General features: G+C 33.6%; 1 protein-coding gene across 2 annotated transcripts; it reads left to right on the top strand.

The window, feature by feature from the left end:
* The first annotated feature begins 1291 nt into the window (after window positions 1-1291).
* On the top strand, window positions 1292-25023 carry LOC126886773 (uncharacterized). 2 transcript variants are annotated; one of them, XM_050653800.1, is made up of 6 exons: window positions 1292-1610; window positions 7435-7700; window positions 11271-11451; window positions 14478-14636; window positions 16519-16683; window positions 24292-25020. In XM_050653800.1, the coding sequence occupies exons 1-6, from the start codon at window positions 1318-1320 to the stop codon at window positions 24527-24529; spliced, it is 1302 nt and encodes a 433-aa protein (XP_050509757.1). In that variant the 5' UTR covers window positions 1292-1317; the 3' UTR covers window positions 24530-25020. The 2 variants fall into 2 exon arrangements, with proteins under 2 accessions (XP_050509757.1, XP_050509758.1); XM_050653801.1 differs by lacking the exon at window positions 16519-16683 and having other exon boundaries at window positions 24292-25023.

Genomic DNA, 25023 nt, shown 5'->3' with positions numbered 1-25023 from the left:
ATGAAGGGTGATACAATCCAGTACTAACGCAATACAAACGAATGAGCTTTTTTTTGACCCTCAAATCGAAAAGGGGGGGGCTGGTGACATGGACCTAATAATTGGAGGAGGAGCGGAGCGACGACTAACGACAAACAATTGTCTTCGATCGGTATAAAACCCTTACCGTTCTCCATACTTAATATACTATATGGCACTTAATATGTAGGTTTTACCTACTCCGTAACTTTTCAGTGCTTTTCCCAGGTTGTTGACTCAAACACTACCATAGGTCGTTCCACGAAGGTCCACTAATACAATGTATACTATTGTTTTTCTGAAGTTATACTTCTTTAGACGCGATTGGGAGTGAATTTTTATTATCCTGCGCGCATGCGCGCACAGACAGTATGGTATTTTGTTGCTAAATATTTCAAGTTATGTATAAATATATTAGTGCAAGAAAAAGGTGTGAAAAGAATATAAATTAGTGTTTTTAGTAAATATATTTATTATAATTTTTGTGTCTTTGTATTTGTCTTCCTCGGGAGTAAGATAAGTAGGTATTAGGTATTAAAATGTTTATATTTTTATTATATGTACCTCACTTCGTCTCTTTGTTACCGTGAATTATCATTATGTCCGAGACTATATAAATAGATATTAACTATTTAGATGGAAAATAAGCCACAATTAAATTGAAAAAATTATTTTATTAACGTTTCGAAGCCCTTCGTTGTCAAAATTTACAAGGAAATAGCTTCAGAACAACATATATAAACAGAGAGCTCGTAGGGTTATTGGTGTAGCATTCGGCTACAGATCGAGAGGTCTTGGGTTCAAATCCGGACCATTCCTATTCTTTTTTTTTTTAATTTTTGGAAAGTGCTAAGCATTAAAATAATTAGTTTAAGTTTAATATTTAAATAAAATAAAAATAAACTGTTTCAAGTATATTTATTGCGTTGAAATCATATAATAGAAGTATAACTTTTTACGTGTGTTCAAAGTACACACATATTCTTTATTTCTCTGAGCTCCTTTATAGTAAATTAATTATCAGTCATGAGCTTCCGGGACTCTGTTTTTTTAGCTTTTATACTTAAACTGTATACATAATACATAATAATGAAACGTACGAGTATACGCCATTTCAGTTTTTTTTGGGTTTTTACTGTTGTAGTATTACTTATAGCAAGACGAACTGCAATATAACCAAATATACTGGAAGATGAACAAGTATACAAGTGCAAGCCAATTAAAAGAGAAAGAAGAAGAAGCTTTAAATGACAAAATGGGATGTTCGTGACAAGTCATTTTTTGAAGGAAACAATTAAAATGCAATTCCAAACAATACACAATTTACTTCTCTTGATTTGTATATTGACTGGAATTAAAAACGCCAACAGCAATACTAACGAGAACATAGAAGGAAAGAACGACAACAGAGAACAGTCTCTTGTAGCGGATAAACATGGTAATATTACAACAGACCCCACTATAGAAACAACAACCAAAGATGACACAAAATTGCTGTTAGAAAAACTTCAAAATATTGCTTATTACTTGCGAAATTACAAGTTTAATGAATATGATAGGAGATATGAGACTGACCCAACTAATGCTAGCAGGTACCAGTGTTTTCACATATCCCTTTTAAAAAAAGTATGCTTCTAATACTATTTTCTTGTAGACGTTTACTTTTCAATTATTTTTTTATTTGTCGATTTTCAGTCTTTAGCCTTCTGTGTATGTCTTTTATCTCTTCTTTAATCTTCTTGGTAGAGCCATATCATCCACAATATCCAGGAACTTTGGTTTTCGAGGATGTAGTGTAATTTTTCGGTAAATATTGTCAACAAGGGGTTTATTTTAACTGGTACCCTCTAACTCTTCTTCTCCTTCCTCAAGTTTTCCCTTTTAAATGATAGCTGTTCGTTACTACATATTATTCCCTACTAAATTCTGTCCATCGTGTAATGTCATTCTCTATCCAATCTTCTGCAACACATTTCTTTTACCAACTTATAACAGCTCCGTTCCGTCCCACAGAGTAATCATTTCTACGTCTAACGTAATCAAATTATTGCAGTTTTTGCTCTTGGAACTTTTTTGAGACTGCAGTCACCACGCCTACATAGCCTTCCTTTTTCTAAGCTTTTCGTAATCAAGTCCTCTTCCTATCCAGCATTTAACGTAACATTTTCACTTCAGCTACTACCATCTTCTCTACCTGAACCATCCTTATGGGCCATTCTTTACCCGTGTACACTAAAGTTGGTGTCACCACAGTTTTATAGATCTTTCCTTTCAGCCGTTGCCCGATTTTTTCGATCAGAGGGTACTCTGCTCATTAGCTTTCAATTAAACCAATCACCTGTACCCTGTGGATAATTTCTCGATCTATTGTCCCATTTTCCAATACCTAGGAGCCAATGTATTTAAATTTTCCTAATATTCCAAGCATATAAATCAAATTTAGATGCAGAGTTAGCAGGGAAAGGAACGAAAGACAACAAAGTATAAACAAACTGGACCTGGAAAAACTGAAGATTCAGGAATGTCGTAAAGAGAAGTTCGAACAAGAAGTCGCACGCAAATGAGTTAAGGATGCTAGAACTGCACTCCATAGATGGCAAATGGAGTAATATCAAAACAGCAGTACTGACAGCAGCAGCGTCCACCTTAGGAAACAAGAAAAAGGAAAGAAGGGGAGCATGGTTTGATGACGAGTGCAGACAAGCAATAGAGGAAAGAAATGAAGCACACAAAATGTACATATCAAGAAGATCACGGGAAAGAAGAACATTATTTGAAGTCGCAAGACTGAAAGCAAACAAGATATGTAGAAATAAAAGGAGAGCTTATGAAAAAGGACAAATATAAAAAATGGAAGGAAATTTCAAAAACAACGATATTAGAGGGGCTCACGAATACCTAAAAAAGATAAAGAGTGGGTATAAACCTCAAACAAGTCTATGTAAAGATGAAAGTGGGCAAATAATCAGTGACCAACAGAAAGTCACAGAAACCTGGAAGCATTAATTTCAGACCCTACTTGGAACACAAGTAGACATAGAAGATGAAATGGGTATGAACTACGTAGAAAATAATTGAGTAGAAGCTCCAAACATAGAGGAAGTTCTCGAAGCTATTAAGGCTCAAAAAAACAATAAAGCTCTGGAAGTTGACGAAATACCAGCAGAATTGTATAAGGTAGGTGACGACCATCTAGCAAGTCACATCTACTCGCTCATCAAAGACATATGGCAAGAAGAGAAAATACCCGACGACTGGAAGAAAAGTATAGTATGCCCCATCTCTAAAAAAGGAGACAAAATTCAGTGCAAAAACTACCGTGGAATCTCTCTCTATGTGCAGCATATAAAGTCCTCACGTACATTATAATCCCGCGGCTCCAACCATTAGCAGAAAATATTATTGGAGAGAATCAGACGGGCTTCCGACTGGGAAGATCGACACTGGATCAAATATTTACAGTCAAGCAGATCTTGAGCAAATGATGAGAACACGATATTGATGTTCACAACGTGTTTGTAGACTTCAAACAGGCATACGACTCAGTTAAAAGAACAAACTATATATTGGCTGAATTGGCAATACCACGCAAGCTAATAAGACTCATTAAAGCCACAATTGATGAAACTCAGGCATGTGTAGGAATACAAAACCACCGGACAGACTTCTTCAAAATTTCGCATGTTTAACCTGGCACTGGAGTATGCGGTTAGGCCAGCGTTTCTCAACGTTTTACCATTTGCGCCCCAATTTTCCATAATTATTTTCACCGCCGCCCCCCCCCCTCGTTCAATAACAATATATCTATGTAATAATAATATACCTTGAGCAGCATGAAACCTAATAAACTAAAAATACATTGGGAAACGCTTCATGCTTCATAGTGAATAGGTGAATACATTAACAAACCCCGAGAATTCTTCGAGTTAAAATTAAAATGGCGTGAAAAGCAAAAATTAGTTTTAATAAAAACTTTGACTGTGAATGAAATAGTTTTACTTGCCTCTTATAAAGTCTGATATTAAATAGCCAGATCTAAAAAGCCTAACACTATTGGTGAAGATCTTATATTACCAACTGCAATCAAAATTGTAGAAACTGTGTTTGGATCCACTGTTGCTAAAAAATTGGAGTTTATACCTCTATCAAATGATACTGTTGCCCGCCGAATTGGTGATATAGCTGAATATGTACAGGATCAGGTAATCAGGAAGTTGCGTGAAAAGCTGTTTTCGATTCAGCTTGATGAGGCAACAGTAGTAATAAATATGCTCATTTTATTGCCTACGTTCGATTTTGTGATGGCAGAACAGTATTAGAACTACTTTTCTGCAAACCAATAGAATTGATAGCAAAGTCGCTTGCATTATTTGCTATGTTAAATGATTATATAAATGAAGCAAAAATAGAGACACTGTATGATCAACAAAAAAGCTCTGGCTTGAATATTGTGCTAACTACGGTTGTAACAATAGTTAATTATCTACATAAAAATGAGACCTTTGAAAACTAGAATTTATTCTGTACTTTGCAAAGACATGGATGCGGTACATTCAGCATTATTATTTTATTGTGAGGCAAGATGGTTATTACGTGGGGAATTTTTACAACGTGTTTTGAAATATGACTTGAAATCGCCATTTTTCTAGAAGAAGAAAATAGGCCGCAAGCCAAGATGTTTCACGATGGTTTATTTTTGATAAAATTGAGTTACTTGGTTGATATATTCGAGAAACTAAATATTTTGAACTTACAACTTCAAGGGGCCAATACACATATATTTGATACTAATGATAAAGTTAACGCTTTCTGTAGAAAATTGAAATTGTGGAGCAGAAATTTAAAGCAAAAAACCTAAAAATATTTGAAAATGTGGATGAATGTTTTAAAAGTTACCAGGTTGAAGAACAACACGTGAAAGTTGTTTTTGTAACCATTGAAAATCATTTAGGAATGCTGACAAAAATTTTTTAAAGATACTTTTTTGTCGACGACCAATTAATATGTACGTAATAGTTATATGGGTCGGGAATCCGTTTCAAATTACACCCGAAGAGCTCTCTACTGCAGAAGAAGAAACCTTTATAGACTTCACAGCAAATGCCGAAATCAAGAAACAGTTTAATATTAGATCCCTCTTTGAATTTTGGGCAGGGGTAAATGATGAGTTTTCTACACTGAAAACCAGAGCGTTCCGTATACTCTTACTGTTTTCACCATCCTACCTATGCGAAACAGGATTTTCCGCGATGGCTGCTTTAAAGACCAAATATAGATCGCAGCTAATTATAGAGAAAGGACTGAGAGCGTCTATTTCTAATATTACACCCTGTTTCGATAAGCTTTGCTCTGCAAAACAAATTCCAAGGAAGTCACTAATTTACATTAAACTTGTTGATTTAGTATTCAGTGCTCATAACTATGTATAGCTCCTTGTTCATGGGTATTTTATTTTTTTGTTTGTCAGAATTTTGTTTTGCTTTGATTTTAGTAAATTAGTCAATCTTTTAGGTGTTTTTTTTTATATTTTCACGCCCCCCCATTGCTAAAAGCGCGCCCCCCTAGGGGGCGAGCCCCACAGGTTGAGAATCACTGGGTTAGGCAAATGCAAACTGGACGAGGAAATCTACTGACCAACCGAACGGTTCAACTGGCCGCTTATGTCGATGATATTAATATTATGAGTAGAACATCAACAGGAGCACAGGAAACATACGCAGAGTTAAAAATACAAATAAAATTGCTAGGTCTGGAAATTAACACACAAAAAACAATAATAATGACACAGGCGAGAAAAATATAGTCCCACACAAAACATTATACATGAAGATGACATTGAAATGGTTGGAAAGTTTACATACCTGGGGGTAGAAATATATGCCGACCTATCAGAAGATGGAGACGTACGGAAGAGAATAACGCAGGCCAACAGAGCTTATTTTGCCCTCTCCCATATATTTCGGTCTAAAAGTGTCCACCGAAATACAAAGATGAGAATATACAAAATTGTAATTCGACCAATAACATGCTATGGCAGTGAAGCCTGGGTCCTGAACGAAACATCCAAAAACAAACTCGACACATTTGAAAGGAAAGTACTGAGGAGAATAATAGGACCTGTGAGGAAAAACGGAATCTTGAGAAGTCGATACAACAACGAGTTTTATCAACTTTATAAGGAAACACTCCTGTCAGACTTTATTAGAATACAAAAATTGCAGTGGGCCGAACATCGGACTTGTGATGAGAATGGGAGAGGATAGGCTACCAAAAAGAGCACTGAATGGTAGAATGTAGGGAAAGAGACCGGTTGGAAAGCCAAGAAAGCGCTGGTAAGATACAATAAATAGCAACGCACAAGCCCTTTTACGAGTCCGTTTATGGAGAAGAGCTGCCACACACAATCAAGGGTGGAGGCAAAGAATAAAGAAGGCCAATGCTCAATTTGGGCTTTAGTGCCGTAGAAGAAGAAGAATATTCCAAGCATTCCTCTCCTCAACCATTCCTGTTCTTCCCACCACTTATATTTCGTTTTCGACTTGCTAACCTTAAGTCCCCCTCTTCAATAGCCCTTTCCCAACCCTACAACTTCATCTCCAACCCTTCTTGGTGCAACTTCCCAAACACGTTATCATCGGCAAAGAGCCATGACCAAGGAGCACCATCTCTTATCTTCTTGGTCAGTTGTTCATCCATAATAATATTAAACAGCTAGGGACTCAGTAAAGAGCCTTGAACGTAGAAATTTTTTTTTATTTTTTTATTTTTTTTTTGTGGAATTTATGGCTTTGGTGAGAACTAATTAACCTTCCGATGACCAACCTATTTTTGTTACACGGATGACCAAGGGGGGAAAATGACCCCAGGTCAAAAATGTCAAAAATGGCCATTAACAAAAAAATAAAGTTTTTTTTTATTTTTTTATTTTTATGGCATGGACTTTATGTCATTCAGCCAGTTACAACATGAGTATTAGTGCCATGTATAGTGTGTATATTGAGTAAGTGTCTTGTTACTTTGCAAAGTCGACGTCATTAGCGTAAAACTACTTGGAATTACATATAATAGACGGTATTTTACTAAACATCAACTTCTGAATATATTTTTTATTCGTAAAATATAGGGAATTTTTTTTATTTCAAAATATGAGGATATCTACAATGATATTAAAGTCAAATAAAAAAATAATGAGTTAAAAATTTAAAATACTTTTGAATTTATTAAAGAAAAACATACGCTGGGATCACAATTTCCCCCGCTTGGTCATCCGAAGGTTAAGAAATTTGATTTCAATTCGTATTTAAATCTATAATGTGAGTTTTTTTCTCTAAGCGCGACTCATTACGTTACAGAAGTGAGCGCGACTGCTCCCGGGCTATAAACATAAAAATTATTTTCGAACAATTTTTGTTTAAGGCCTTATTACAAATTCTTCCCCAAACCTCCCCTTCGTTCCCTTCATTGGGAAGTTCATCAGTTCTGCGAACCTTCGTTTCACGATTGTGTCGAATATTTGTCAAAAAAACTACATCATGTTGCTCTTAGACGTTCTGACGACACATCTGTTGTGATGCTCGAGCAAAGATGGTCGTGGAGGAAAAATGAACAGCAGATAGTTCAAGTGGATGCTGAGTGTTTAAGGAACAAGCGTATCGATGATACAGTTGCAGATCATTTTGAAGGTAATGCTGCCGTCCTTAGGAAAAACGCCGTATCTGCAGAGAGATCACATTTGAGTAAAATCGGTTTTTGTTTAAATGTCTAGCCGTTGAAAACTATTTAGAATTTTGTTTTGTTTTCTACTTTATATACATAATAAATATCATAGAATTCATATTTATGCATAATATTGACAAAATATATTTTATTTACTCTAAAAACTCATGTTACTGCGTTCTTTCTAAGTATACTACATAAATTTAACTTCTTCCTCTTTAGGAAGAATGCAATACTGCGTTTGCGCTAAGCATTTTCTTATTTTATAATACAGTAGACACTCTCTCTATAACGAACACGGTTATTACGAGGTGTCACTTATAACGAGGTACACTAGATGTCCCATGAAATTCCTATTGAACTGAACACCTTTATAACGAGGCATATTTGGATATAACGAGGAAAAATGAAATCGTAAAATATGTACCTTTATTGTTCTTTATCTATTTTTAGCGCTGTAATGGCTATAAGTAAATACCCGAACTACCTGTATACATGAATTCCCAACATCTGTGCGGTTATCGAGGGTAGTGCTTTAATAGAAATCCACCGCCTACCTATAATAAACTTCTTTCTGTTCTGTTTATCTATTGGCCGATACTGAATATTGTAAAAAAAATATAATTTATGATAGCGAAGCCTTATTGTAGAGAAAACAATATTTAGCATCTTATATTGCTCCGAATGGCATCACTATAGAAAGTTAATATTTTAGGCAACTATAATATATGTATGCACAATATTGTTGTTGTCTGATATAACGAGATCCGCGTATAACGAGGTAATTAGTCTGCCATTTCAGTTCTCGTTATAGAGGGAGTCTACTGTATAATAAATACAATATAACGATGAAAAAGGAGAATAAAAAACATTTTTTATAAAAGTGTGTCATGAAAATGGACAAAAAAAGTGCTGGAAATAATTTTGGAATTAATAAGTTTTCCGCTAAGGGGCGTTTCTTGTAATTTAAAATTAAAAACATTCCAGAAACGATTAACATTTACGATAAAGTTTATTTTTAATTATTAATTATTAGACATTGATTTAACTATGTACTTTTATAACACATTTTTTATTTGGAAATTCTACGACCTACGGCCACCAAAATACTTCGTACCAAAATTCGTACATATTTCGAACAAACTTTATAAAATAAAACTACATAAAATTTGCACTGTTTAAAATGCCTGATGTAACGTAATAATACAATGTCGCATCAACAACAATATACATACACATAGGAAACTCCGCTATACCTCAGGAAACTCCACATTTAATGGAAGTATATGTCTCACTTAGTAGTACGGCATTGTTTTTAGAACCACACATTATTTCTTGATCACCAACAACTCAAATATAATATATGTGTTTAGATTTTCTGTTGATAAAGAAAAACTAGCCTTCCGCAGTATTAACTTTGTTTTATTTGCCATATTTAAAAAATTATATCAAACAGCCGTTCTCGTTGAAAAATGGCAACAAACTAACCTTATTAAAAATTTTACACATGCTGTAAAAATCTGTCAAATGCTTAGGCAGAACGCCGCATCTAGTGCCTGCTTAGGATAAACGCGGCAAGTGAACTTTAAATACGGCGTTTTTTCTAAGTATTTTTCAAATGACGCATTTATTCTAAGTATCCATGAACATTTTTGCAGATACGGCATAAAATGCGTTTTGTTTAATGTATTTTGGGTTAACTTACGTCATTTTTAGTAAGCAAAGAAGATAGATATGCACATTTTGGTTATAAAAATGTATAAATCTAATTTTTCAAATTTTTGCAGATACGGCGTTTTCGCTAAGCACGGCAAAATGTATGTAAATCAAATGGAACTTAATTTGAGTAAAAAGTAAAATACTTGTTTCTAATTTGTACTGTAGTTTGTATATTTTGTACTAGTTTGTTTTTGATATTACTATAACCAAAGTTTTCAGGGAATATCTGGTTTTTTAATCTGCTAGGCAGTTTAATTCTGCTAACTAACTAAATCTGCTCTGCAAATTTATCTTTCACGAAGTAGAGTTACTGTTTCAGATTTTTCCGAAAAATCGAGATTCCGTCTTACGGGCATACACAAAACGTGTTAAAATGTGGCGAGAGATATGTGTACGATAAAGCTTGTACATATGTGAGAGTATAAATAATATAATCTCAGAAGGTATAATTATGTGGACTGAACTTAATAAGGTTTAGGTAAGGTTCAAGTGGGAATACACTTACTTACTTACTTACTTACTTAAGCCGTCCTCTTGTACCTTACGGTGTCGAGGTAAGTAGAGAAATCAGACGTCTCCATGCCTTTCGGTCAGTAGCTAGTCTTTCTGCTTCTCTCCACCCAATATTTCTTTTTCCGCTAGCCTTTCCAATATTTGCTTTCCACGTCCTTGCTGGCCTACCTCTTCGTCTTTTGTTGTCAGATGCCGTTTTCCATACCATCTTTACAGTTCTACCTTCACTTATTCTCGCCATATGTCCGAACCACGATAACTGTTTCGTTTCAAGTCTGTCTAAGGTCCTTCCAACACCGCATCTTTCACGTATGTCTTCATTTCTTATACGATCATGTCCAGTTCAATCAGAGAGCGCAGCAAGCACCTCTACCGGTTTCGAAACTTATTAGTCTCTCATCAGGAGGCACATATGCTGATCTTTCTGACCCAACTTCGGGGTTTGTCCTAGTTGGGTCAGAGAGAGCAGAATATGTGCCTCCTGATGAGAGACTAATAAGTTTCGAAACCGCTAGAGGTGCTTGCTTAACCCTCTGATTGGTCTAGAATATGATGCGGCTGTATTTTCGTTTTGCAACGAAATTGAAAATGGTTATTCATTTTTGATTTACATGTTTACTCTGATTGGAGTACGAAGGGAACCATTCTCGTTGGAACTTTACCGCGCTGAGCAGATGGGACGTGAATTACAAATTGTAAAATTCCCTCATCTTCCTTAGTCTCAGCATCCGTTATGGCTTGTAAATTGTAGAAGCCTCGGAGGTGTTACCAGAGAAGGTTCCCATTGTTTTCAATCTGTTAAGATGTAGAGCAACATTTTTGGATGTTGTTTTATGTGTTATTAGATTGAAAACTTAGTTTTTTGCTAGCAGTTGCCGCTAGGGCATCCCTGCCATTTCGTTCGTTGCAATCCGTGACTGCACGCCTGTGTTTTTCCTAGTTGGGTCAGAGAAAGCAGCATATGTGCCTCCTGATGAGACACTAATAAACGAAACCGGTAGAGGTGCTTGCTGCATTCTCTGATTGAACTGGAATAATGATGCGGCTGTAGTTTCGTGTTGCAACGAAATTGAAAATGGTTATTCATTTTTGAGTTAACAAAGAATTATAAATTCTAAAGACAATTCAAATTTCGAGGTGATCCTATTTTTATGCTCAGCAGTGTATGTATATTTGTTTTTCAGTTATTTTATTTTGGAATATTGTTTACCTGGTTAACTTTAATAATTGATAATACCAAATCATCTTCGATAACACATCCAATTACCACTCAGCCAGATAATAAAATGATTTCCGTTGCTTAGGGCCCCTGGAAAGATTCCAATGGCGAGTAACGGCAAGTTATTATATGTGCTGGTATACTCTATTAAAGACACCGGAAATGAGACGTCTCTACGAGAAATGTGATAATTTTGCCAGCTGTCTGGATTATGATTACGGGCCGAGAAATGAAGATGATAGAGTGGAGGATTGGAGACCTTTTAGGTAATTTATATTCAGTTTTAATGCACTTATGTTTTAATGCAACATATATAAATGTACCATAATGTTGTTCTGAAGCTATTTTCTTGTGGCATTTTTATAATCAAGTATATTCAAATGGGAAATAAGCCACAATTTTACCTAAAAATTATTTTATTAACGTTTCGACGCCCAAGTCGGGTGTCGTTGTCAAAATACAAAATAATACCAAATAAACAAAAATGTTGTTGCTTAGTAAAAAATTCTTCTAATAATTTATTTAATCTGACTCATTTATATCGGCAATTCAGACACGTATTATACATTTTAAAGTAGACGACTTTAAAACGATGTTAGTACATATTGAGTATTTTAGTATTATTTAAAATTTAAAATATCAAGTCAGAATTTGGTATTAGTTTTGAGAGTAAACTAAATGTAAACCCAAATACTTACGATGTCGGGATAGTATCACGAGGTTTTTCCTGGTTTTCCCTCGTGATTTACTATGGAATCTCTAACGCGAGAATTTCAGTGCCACCGTTGCATTTGGTTGTCTTTTTAAAGACAGATCACATGCTATGATTTTTTGTGTCGGATATTCTTGAGTTGGGATTGATTTCATGTAATCGAATGAACAATCTTTTAGTAAAGTCGTCCCAGGAACGCAACTCATCAATATTGGCAATATCATTTTAAAGTCGTCTACTTTAAAAGTCTACAACATTTTTGTTTATTTCGTATTATTTTGTATTTTGACAACGACACCCGACTTGGGCGTCGAAACGTTAATGAAATCATTTTTAGGTAAAATTGTGGCTTATTTACCATTTGAATATACTTGATTATAATGTACCATAAATTGCTAACGACGAGGAAATAATTGGGTAAACAGCTGATATATACAAAGTATACTTTTTATACTATTATAATAAATGAGCAAAGGTGAAAAAACTTTTTTTGTGCTACATAGGAGGTTTCCTCGCCGTAGCTTTGGATGATTTTTAATAGTTCTTCGGTGGATAATGCTTGTGAACTGAGTTTTCTTTTTTATTGAACACTTTGAAGCTGCATCCGCTTGTTATCTCTGGCCAATCTTGCACAATTGAAAGATATATCTGTGAAAGGGTCGATTTTTATGCCGTACTCCGTAAAATGTTTTTCTTATACCATTTTTGCTGTAGTATTCCACATTTACTTTACAGACGACTCTTTATAGTCTTCGCCATTGCCTTTTTTCATGCTAAAAGCATAATCCTCGAGAATTTTTGCTAGTTCCGTTATGGTAGTACATCTTTCAAGCGTAAAATTTCTCGCCAGTAGGAATTCCAAAAATTGGGTCTAAATAGAGCTTCTGGACCTCTGCGTGTTCAATGGGACATTTTCTGACATCAATTTTTTGATTTTTTCACCTGACTGACGTTTGTCAAACTGACAAAAATAGAATTACCAGAGACCTTCGTGACGGATCTGTCATAATTTTGTCACTGAGAAATCACGGACAGGAAGGAGTTTTGTCAGTAGGAAACGTGGCATTGCTATGACAAGAGAGAAAATTTTGCCGGCAATATTTTCGACTGGTATGAAAGTTTGTTGCCTGGCAATTTTCGCGAATTAGATTTTGACTTAAATCACGAGACGTTAGTCGAGTGATTTTGTCAAAATTTCATAAGCGAAAATTACCAAAAGGCAACGAACTTGAATGAAACCAGGAGAAAATTTTGCCGGAAATAATTTTCTCTCGAATGATATTCGACAAGACTATTTCAAGAGACAATTAATGCACCATATCAACGAAATATAATCTTTATTTATTAGTTATTACTACACTTAGGCAAATATGCAAATTGCATATTTTGCATATTATGCATAAAAAATGCAAAAATGTAAAATTTTGCATATTTTTATAAAAATTTGCATAAAGTGCATATTTACAATTTGAGATTGTATTTGTAACTGTAGATATTCATGAAATAAATCAACAAAAATGGCTTTAAAATCTCAACAAGTGTCTTTGTATGTGAATTTTGATTTGAAACTGGCAAAAATAAACAGTGCTATGGATATGGATAACGTTTACCGCTCAATTTGTGGTAAAACCGGAAGGACTACGTATTATGTGTTAGTTTATTTTATATGGGATCATTTTTAATACATGCCGACGCAAGGTTAGTTCGCAATAGACCCATGTATTTAATCTTTTATCAGGCATATATATTTTAAATTTCTTGCAATGAAAAAATAATATCTCAAAAATTCAAATCATTTAATAATGTGATAAAAGGTGGCTAAAAATTGTTTTCTCACAATAGTATCAGTTTGCGTTTTTTTGGCTAAAAATAAAATCACATATATTGGACTAAATTAAGTGCTTTTAATTTATGCTCACAGTATTTTTTCTTCGATAAATAGAAAAAACCAAGTGTCATCCTTTAGCAGTCATATCTTGATATTTTCAAGATTCCTACATCGATTTCTATTGATATGTTAAATTTAAATATTTTGAATTAAATTTGAAAAAATCCTCAGTTATATCAGTTGATATAAAAAGAAGTTTTTCCATTTACAAATATATGCACTCAGAAGTCATAAGTGTTTGTTAAAAAATTTTGAACAACATATTTGTTTAAATATTTGCTTATTATTACATGCATATTTTCGAGATAAACATGCATATTTTTGTGCAAAATACTGCATATTTATGCGCATATTTCACAGGTTTTTATTTGCATATTTGCCTAAGTCTAGTTATTACCATACACTTTCGTGACAGATCTGTCATAGTTTTGTCGCTGAGAAATCACGTCGCTAAGGAGTTTTTTCAGTAGGAAACAATGCGTTGCTATGCCGTTTTATCAGTTAAAAACAGTCTAGTGAAATAGTCAGGAATATATCGTTTCCTTTATTACCTAATTGATAAAATTTACCAGTTTTAGGGAAAATACAAATTCATATTATATAGGTACATACGAATGACTATAGTTATGCCAATTTATTTTAAGTACAAAAATGTGCAACAACTCTTTTAAACAGTTAGATTTTTATTTTAGTTGTGCCCTGTACAGCTTTTGTCCAGATCCGTGTTGTCCATTTAAACATTTAACGAATCTAAAAGATTGTTGGGACTCTCCAGAAAATCCATGTTATCGACTAAATCCGAAGAAAAAGAGAACTTGTGAGTTTAATAAGACGGCAAATATAAATTTTAAGTAAGTTGTGTAATAGCTATATAATATGTACAGATATACACTTTGGTGCATTTTAAAATTTGGGCACAATATACTAAAACTATTTGTTCTTCCATATGGTCGAGACGCTAAAAATAATTTTGCTTTAAATTAAAGCTATTAATTTAAATGCAACCAACTGGTTCTGGGACTATTTAGCAAGTACAAAGTTCAATGAACATGGACTTCATCTCCTTCAGATGCAAATCCACTAAAGGATGTTAGCGATCACATTTTCCATTAACTCTCTGTTTTCCCAAAACAGCTCCCAAGAAAAGCAGTTGTCAAGTTGACCTATTTAATTAATGCTGCGATCAGATTAAAATATGTTCCTTCATTGTGGAAAGTGGCGGAAATAGTAACGATACCAAAACCAGGCAAATTACCGCATATAACCTCTTCCTATAGACCAATATCACTGCTATCCACAATGTCTAAATTATTTGAAAAACTTCTCCTAAGAAGATTGCAACCAATTATAGTAAACAAAAAATTAATTCCAAATCACCAGTTTGGCTTTAGGCAGAAACACTCAACTATAGACCAACTCCACAGAGTTACCGATATTATAGAAAATGCACTAGAGGAAAGAAAAGTTTGTTAAGCTTTATTCTTAGATGTTGCCCAGGCATTTGACAGAGTTTGGCATGGGGGACTATTTCATAAATTAGAGACTATTTTTCCAAAATCATACACAGACATAATTAAATAGTACTTAACTGATAGATATTTCAGAATCAAGCAAGATGATGCTTATTCTGAGATTAAAGAAATAAAAGCCGGAGTCCCCCAGGGTAGCGTATTGGGCCCGGTCCTATATCTCCTTTATACATGTGATCTACCAGAATTCGATAACTACTGTTAAGCTACCTTTGCCGACGACACCGAAATATTAGCAGTAGATAAAGATAACGTAGAAAGAGCCAATAAACTACAAAATGCGATGAGCAAATTCCAAAAATGGACTAAGACGTGGAAGATTACATTGAATGAAAGCAAATCAATACATGTTGATTTCACTAATAAAAAAATTCTGTACGCACCAATAAAAACTAATGGACAAGACATTTCTTATGCCAACACAGCCAAATACTTGGGCTTAACCCTAGACAAGAAGCTTCGCTGGAAAGCCCATGTAAAGAAAAAGAAGGAATAATTAAATATCAAATATTAAAAATTGTACTGGCTACTGGGAACATACTCAGGGTCGTCAACGTATAACAAGATGCTAATCTACAAACAAGTTATAAAACCAGTATGGACGTATGGCATCCAACTATGGACTTGAAAACAATACAAACTTTTCAAAACAAAATATTAAGAGTCATAGTTAACGCACCCTGGTACATCCGTAATGACGACCTCCACAAGGATCTACGAATGGAGCCCGTCGACAAAGAAATCCAAAAACACGCAGAAAGTCATGAAAAAAGACTTCTTCTCCAGGAAAATATTGAGGCCATCTTTTTATTGGGGTGAAAAAAATCGAACAAATGGCGTTTTTAGTACTAAATTGTTAATAATTAAAAAAGGCTCCGAACTCTTGACAGGAAACAGGTAGGGACTCTTTCCATAGTCAACAATATCTAAAAAAGTTGTCAGGTACCTGGAATATTCAAAGTCCTGACAAAAATCTTGCTTCCCTGGACCTGTTTCTCTCAGACATATTCTACCACTTACTTACTTATTTTCCAGAATCACCAAATTGAAGTTTCTAATAATAATTATTATAAAACAACTTTTTTGTGCTCATAATTACAAATATAAAACTTCGCGTTCTGACGAAAATAGACCAAACCCAGAACGAAATCTTTTCTATTTCATCAACGGCTTAATCAAGAGAGTAATTCGAGGCAATTTTCAGCGATATTATTCTGAATAGATGGAACGTTAGCTGTGGATGTCCCCGAGAAGGCTACGAATGGAATTCGCTCTACGGAATTTGTATAGACGTGGATGAATGCGCATCGAAAACTCATAACTGCCACCGGGACTCCGAGAGTTGCCTTAATTTGCCGGGGAGTTTTAGGTGAGTCAGTGGGAAAGGGACAGATAATGTGATTAAGGTAGGTAGTAAAAGAAGGTTGGTTTGGTAGGACAACGTGTTTTAACGCATTCTTTTGTCGGGTTTTATGTAGGTGTATTAAAAAATGAATTCAGATGAAAATAATATTCGGCAAAATTGACTTTATTAACACACATATTTCTATACGAATCATGCGTATTGTTTTTAATAATATTATTATACAGGGTGTTTGGTAAAGAATGGGCTATAGCTATAGCTTAACCTTTGAGTTCTGAGGTTAAAATAGGTCGATTTAAGCTAACTTACCTTAGTACGAAAGTTGATAATAACCGAAATAGAGGGTGTCAAAGTTAAACTTTTATTTCATCATTTATTCTTGAATATTTCCTAGCAGGCAAGGCATAATAACACGACATTTGGTAAAAGGGGGTTTTTGGAACGAGAAATCTAAATTTGTTGCCAAAAATGATGTGTTACTTAGAGGGCGCCACATACGCATTTCAGCGCTCATTTAGTATGTTCTATTTTTTTTATTACGCACTCTACTGACTTCTTGAATCAAAACTTATATTATCTTAATAGTGTAGGAAACAGAGGTTGAACCTTGCAAAATGGACACAAGTCCGGTTTTATTTTTTTTCTGGCATATCAAGGGGTGCTTATTATAAGACTAACTTTTTCTGAAAAAATTTCGCCCCGGAACCCCCCTTTTCACCCCTTTAAAGGGGGTAATTTATGGTTTTTGCAGAACGTAGCCCTTCCTGTACCTTTTACAAAAAATTTCTTTTATAGAAATATGAAGAGGACTATATTTTCTACGATTTATTTCCAACAGCATCTCTCTATCATCCACCGTTTAGTAAGGGTGGCGCCCCAAATTTGACAAGTTTTTAAAAAAGATGTTTTTAGAAAAAATATATTTTTCGCTAACTGTAACGGAAATTAAAAAGAAATGCTACGGAGATTATTCACAAATATATGATTGATTTTTTTGTATAGGTTTCACTTAAGGGTAATTGCCTTTTTTTTAATTACAGGGTGTTACATTTTAAAAAACCCCTTTTTATACCATCTGAACCGTTTATGCTAGAGTAAAAAGACTTTCAGCGATTACCCATGTACTGGTGTTATTTACAAATTTGTATAATGCACCCCCATTTTTTCCCCGGAACCACCCAAAAAAGAAGAAGAATTAACAAATAAAGTGATTTTCTTGGAATCCTTAACACACAATGCCCTTCATTAATATGCTTCATATATCATTTTGTGCAAGTTATTATTACCCATGCATGGACACTAAACGCGATTTCCTAGTGCAACCCTTGTAGCCAAAAACAATAAATAAAATGGGGGGTTAAAATTTTTTTTTTGTTTTTTGCTTTTTGATCCATATGGGCATATGCTTCATCAATAGTGCTTGTCAAAAATATATATGGTTATTGCAACATCCCTGCGCAAACCTCCCCTATCCTTGAAAATATACTGCAGAAACTACCCCTATACCTTATCCAGCATGTTTTTACGATTTTCTCATTACCTATTCATTTTTTTTAAACAAAACTTATACAAGGTTAAAGACCACTATTTACTCTAAAAATTAGGTCCTATTCATTTTTTTCGTTTAAGCAACCGTTACGGCACAGTGGCGCCGTAAACCACATATATGCTTTGACGGGCTCCAGTTTTTGTTTATTTTTTCGTCATCTGTTTGTTTTATTGATAAAGTACTTATGTAAAATAAAACAACACAGTGTAACCTACAAATCATGACCTATGCACATTTTACATTCTTTGCTTCCCAAAGCTACAGTGGTGGCCCAAAATAAATTTTTTCATATTTTCGCCACCTACACGCATTTTATTGCGTTAATGCTACCTTAATAGCACAATATTCACCCCTAAGTGGTCGCTAAGCAGTGGCGTATCCAGGGAGGGGTGATGGGGGCGATCACCCCCACCCCTCTCAAACCAAGTGATATTATATTTGAAGATTATAAAAATATTCATTTATTTTTATAGAAATACTTATATAATATTAATATTATTTTTATAAGAATGACTTTTTATGCTTTAGCGACAGTGGCGGATCCAGCATCGTTAAGAGGGGGGTGCCAATTGGTTAAATTTCTATAAAAATAAATGAATATTTTTATAATCTTTGAATATAATATGACTTGGTTTGAGAGGGGGGGGGGGAGATGTTCACCCCCATCAGCCCTCCCTGGATCCGCCACTGCGTAGCGACCACCTAAGGGTAAATATTGTGCTGTTAAGGTAGCATTAATGCAATAAAATGCATGTAGGTGGCGAAAATATGCAAAAATTTATTTTGGGCCACCACTGTGGCTTTGGGGAGCAAAGAATGTAAAATGTCCATAAGTCATAATTTGTAGGTTACACTGTGTTGTTTTATTTTGCATAAGTACTTTATCAATAAAACGAACAGATGACGAAAAAAAAAACAAAAACTGGAGCCCGCCAAAGCATATATGAGGTTTACGGCGCCACTGTGCCGTAACCGTTGCTTATACGAAAAAATGAATGGGACATAATTTTTGGAGTAAATAGTGGTCTTTAACCTTGTATAAGTTTTGTTTAAAAATAATACATAGGTAATGAGAAAATCGTAAAAACATGCTCGCCAAGGGATAGGGGTAGTTTCTGCAGTACATTTTCAAGGATAGGGGTGGTTTTCGCAGAGATGTTGCAATAACCATATATATTTTTGAAAAGCACTATTGATGAAGCATATGCCCATATGGATCAAAAAGCAAAAAACAAAAAAGAATTTTCAACACCCCATTTTATTTATTTTTTTTTGCTTAAGGGGTTGCACTAGGAAATTGCTTTTGGTGTCCATGCATGGGTAATAATAACGTCCACAAAATGATGTATGAAGCATATTAATAAAGGGCATTGTGTGTGAAGGATTCCAAGAAAATCAATTTATTTATTAATTCTTCTTTTTTTTTGGGGTGGTTCCGGGGAAAAAATGGGGGTGCATTATACAAATTTGTAAATAGCACCAGTACATGAGTAATCGCTGAAAGTATTTTTACTCTAGCATAAACGGTTCAGATGGTATAAAAAGAGGTTTTTTAAAATGTAACACCCTGTAATTAAAAAAAGGGCAATTATTCTTAAGTAAAACCTATACCAAAAAATCAGTCAATTATTTGTGAATAATTGCCGCAGGATTTCTTCTTAATTTCCGTTACAGTTAGGGAAAAATATATATTTTTTAAAAACATCTTTTTTAAAAACTTGTCAACTTTAGGGCGCCACCCCCGCTAAACGGTGGATGATAGAGAGATGGTGTTGAAAATAAATCGTAGAAAATATAGTCCTCTTCATATTTCTGTAAAAGAAATTTTTTGTAAAAGTTACAGGAAGGGCTACGTTCCGCAAAAACCACAAATTACCCCCTTTAAAGGGGTGAAAAGGGAGGTTCCGGGGCGAAATTTTTTCAGAAAAAGTTAGTCTTATAATAAACACCCCTTGATATACCAGAAAAAAAATAAAACCGGACTTGTGTCCATTTTGCAAGGTTCAACCTTTGTTTCCTACACTATAATATTTTTACTTAAAAAAGGTATACTACATTCATCTCGCTAAACTTAACCGTTTTCGAGATAAACGTATCAGTCTGGGCTGATTATCGGAGAATAGGCCATTTTGGGAAAAGTTATTTACCAGCAATTTTATTGCTGGAATCGAATCTTATGATTGTATATATTATTAATATAGATATGCAAAGTCCGCAGATAGTGTGCTACTTTTTTTATAAACAAAATGGCGCCCGAAAATCATGTTTTTTTAAACTTTTGCTCTATAACTCCAAAAATTTTAACTTTAGACGAAAAACACCCAAATAAAAATTCACCACAATTAAATTCTGCACAGAGACGTGTTTTTTCCGGTTTACTTCGACGAAAACTTACCCCGGAAAAAGCGGGTATTTCCAGCAAAATCTTTAATTTTCAACTAAACTTTTAGATAAGTAGTTGTTAATCAATAATTAAATATCTTGGTAACTTAAAAGCCCTTTCCATATATATCATAATTCCAGAAGCCGATGGAAATTAAATTAACAGTTTAGCAACAATTGAAATGTTAATTAAAAATTTACGGTCGCTATCATAACGACAATAATTGTGATATATAAGAATACCTATGATTTTTTCATAAAAATGCACTATACCTATCTAATTTACTTTACAGAATTGAAATTGGACTATTTAGGTGGCCTCAGGAATATTTTAAAATTATAAACAATTTTTTGGCTTATAAACAAATAGAATATCTCAGGAAACATTAAACTAAATTAAATTGTGAAAACGTTGTTCGAAATACAGCGGCAGGATGCTTCTTTTAAAAGAAAAAAGGTTTAATTATGACGAGTAGTTCCTGAGATACAACCGGTCAAAGTTGACCAAAATTTACGGCAAAGATATAAACAGTAGGATCATAATTTTCAAACCATCACCTTTTTATTTTTATCCTCTTTCTCCACACCAATTTTTATATCTTTAAAATCCTCATAACATATCGCACACCTAGTTCAATTGTGCCACAATTGCAAAAAAATTCTAATTTTTGGTTAAGGCTGTAAAATATTACCTATATAATGGCCCATCTAATGCAATACAGCCTGAACTAAAATATTGTTTTGAATAAGTATAAAGTAAGTTACTTCGGTATTTCACTGTAGGGTTTTTGGAGGTTTTGAAAATGCAATATGGCCATAACTGGGAGATGTGGCGATAATATACACTGCCAAAATACAACCGATGTAATTCAATACGTTCAATACGGCCACAACTGCAAAAATCAAGAGAGATGTGGCGATAACATACACTGCCACAATACAACCGATATAATTCAATACGGCCACAACTAGGTATCGTTTTATAAATGACTTTCTTCACAATGCAATATCGCCATAACTATCAAAATAATAATTACGTTTTATTTTTAATAAATTGTAATAAGATCCAGCCAATAAGTGTATAATTTGCTACCTAAATTGTCATTTTGAAGCCAGTCATTCTCAAAATAAATTATTTACAGGGCATAACGCGTTTACTACAGAACGTTCTGCTCATTTCTCGAGAATATTGTGTTTTGCACTTGTGGCACTATTGAACTAGGTGTGCGATATATTATTATAATAAAAACTATCGATAATACGTGTGAAAATTGCCAAAAATAGCAAAATTCCAGTCAAAAATTAGGTTGGAGAAAATGTAAACCTCAAAGTTCAAAATCGGTATATATTAAAAAAATGCATTTTCTCGGCTTCCCATGGAGCAATTTCCTTCATTCCTTTTTCTGTTCCCAAGTAACTCGAGTAGACACATCGAACTAACGCATTATTAAATGTCAAACTTGCTTTTCTTTTCTTACAATAAATTAATTTATTTATTATAACACAATATTTTAATATGATTAAATAAAAATTGTTTAAATACTTATACAGCTGTAAAATGAGAATGTATATGTTTTTAACTTTAAAAGGTACACTTGTAGTAAGTTTATCTAAAAAATAACCTACAACTGGAAAAAATAGGTAATTTTCTGTTCTTATAAATAAATTAATCTATTATAACAAAACAAAAGCAAGTTTGACATTTAATAATGCTTTAGTTCGATGGCTCTACTCGAGTTATTAGGGAACAAAAAAATAATGAAGGAAATTGCTCCATGGGAAGCCGAGAAAATGCATTTTGTTAACGTATACCGATTTTGAACTTTGAGGGTTACATTTTCTTCAACCTAATTTTTGATTGGAATTTTGCTATTTTTGTCAATTTTCACACGTATTATCGATAGTTTTTATCATAATAATATATGTTATGAGGGTTTTAAAGGTATGAAAACTGGTATGGAGAAAGAGGATAAAAACAAAATGGTGATGATTTGAAAATTATGATCCTATTTTTTATATCTTTGCCGTAAATTCCGTTCAACTTTGACTGGTTCTATCTCAGGAACCACTCGTCACAATTAAACGTCTTTTCTTTTAAAAGAAGCGTGCTGTCCCTGTCTTTTAAATACCGTTTTCACAATTTAATTTTGTTTAATATTTCCCGAGATATTTTATTTGTTTTTAAACCAAAAAATTGTTTATAAATTTAAAATATTCCTGAGGCCGCTTAAATAGTTCAATTTCAATTCTGTAAAGTAAATTAGATAGGTATAGTGTCTTTTTATGAAAAAATCATAGTTATTCTTATTCATCATAATTATTGTCGTTATTATAGCGACCGTAAATTTTTAATTAATATTTTAATTGTTGCTAAACTGTTAACTCAATTTCTATAGACTTCTGGAATTATAATACATACGGAAAGGGCTTTTACGTTACCAAGTTATTTAATTATTGATTAACAACTACGTATCTAAAAGTTTAGTTTAAAATTAAAGATGTTGTTGGAAAAACCCGCTTTTTCCGGGGAAAGTTTTCGTCGAAGTAAATCGTAAAAAACACGTCTCCATGCAGAATTTAATTACGGTGAATTTTTATTTGAGTGTTTTTGGTCTAAAGTTAAAATCTTTGGAGTTATAGAGCAAAAATTGAAAAAAAAACACGATTTTCGGGCGCCATTTTGTTTATAAAAAAAGTAGCACACTATCTGCGGACTTTGCATATCTATATTATTAATACATACAATAATAAGGTTCGATTCCAGCAATAAAATTGCTGGTAAATAACTTTTCCTTGTATTTTGTTAATTAGCCCAGAGTATAATATGTTAATTCTGCGGGGCAACATAATTTTTTGCGTAATATCATTGTAGTTACATCCGAAAAAATAACTTAAAACCATAAAAATTTCCAAAAATGTATCGCAAATTTCTTCAAATGGAATTTGCGATGGAATAACATAAATATGAGAACTGGCACAATTATTATGGATTTAAGATATTTTTCGGGTTAGGCCTGGATCCCGTGTGCCAAAAAAAATTGATTAATGGCAAGCTGAAAATTTGTTAACAGCTTAACGGTGTCTAGTCGGATAAACTTTGATGTATGGGAACACTGGGACAGGGGAAGTTTTAATTGTGGAACAGTTTAAAAATTTGGAACGTCAGATTACGAAAACGTTCCATGTATTTTGTCGGACAGAAAATCCAATTGATTTGTTACCCTTTCATTAAACTTTCTTGCAAAAATCAGACTGCTATTACTAACAAACATGATTCCTGTCATTTGATATGTTCTTCGTGTTTCACTCATTAAATTGCCTAGTTGGTGATAAACACCAGTCTGATTTTTGCATGAGAGTTTAATGAAATCGTAACAAATCAATTGGAAGTTCTGTCCGACAAAATACATGGAACGTTTTCGTAGTATGACGTTCCAAACTTTTAACCTGTTCCACAATTAGAACTTCCCCTTTTCCAGTGTTCCCATACATCAAAGTTTGTCCGACTAGACATTGTTAAGCTATTAACAAATTTTCAGCTTGCTATTAATCAACATTTTTTGGGACGCTGGATCCAGGTCTAATATATTTGAACTTTTTTTAAACCATTGTTCATATTATTTACTTTCCTATTGTTTTATCTTTTTTCTATAAGCTACAATATTTTATGTTTTTTTTTATAGGTGCATTTGCAAATGGGGCTTCATTAGAGATATACAAACAGAAAATTGTCTTCCTAGCAACGCCTTGTCTGCGATAAAACTTAGTAGGAGAAAGCAGTTAAATATAACAGAAGAACTGACTGTTTGGCAACGTATTAAGAATGTTATATTATTTAAAAAGAATAGTGCTCAATGGATCAAATCACAAATTGGATTAATATTATTAATTATTCTTAATGCAATCTGTAATATTAATTAATAATTTTAGATCAATACTCATTTTCATAAAAAAATATCTTTCGGTCAGTATATTCATTTTTGTATTAAGATATCTTAATTAGAAAAGTATTTCAATAGGTACAAATATTTAGCAAAGAGATCTAATAGAAATACTTACTTATTTTGTCTTTTGTCTCAATTAAGCATCGAGTTAAAAATCAGTGGAATCAATCATCTTTGTTAACAATCCAAATCTCAGTATTCACTGATTCAACCTTCTGTTCCAAATATATATTGGTTTAAAAATTATGAAGTACCTCGAAGATATATAACAACATTAATCAGAATGAAGTTTGGACATGCATGTTTCCCTCTACATCTAGCAAGAATTAAAGTTTTTGATTCAAATCTTTGTACTGAATGTCAGAAGGTGGGTGATTTGAATCACACTTTCTTTGAGTGCACAAAATACATTCCATACACCTATAATTTAATCGAAAATTTAATAAAATGTAATGTTTTTCCACCTTTCAA

The sequence above is a fragment of the Diabrotica virgifera genome, chromosome 6 (assembly GCF_917563875.1).
Source record: "Diabrotica virgifera virgifera chromosome 6, PGI_DIABVI_V3a".
Taxonomy (NCBI): domain Eukaryota; kingdom Metazoa; phylum Arthropoda; class Insecta; order Coleoptera; family Chrysomelidae; genus Diabrotica; species Diabrotica virgifera.
The sequence above is the reverse complement of the archived record's forward strand: the minus strand, read 5'-3'. Positions and strand labels throughout refer to the sequence as shown.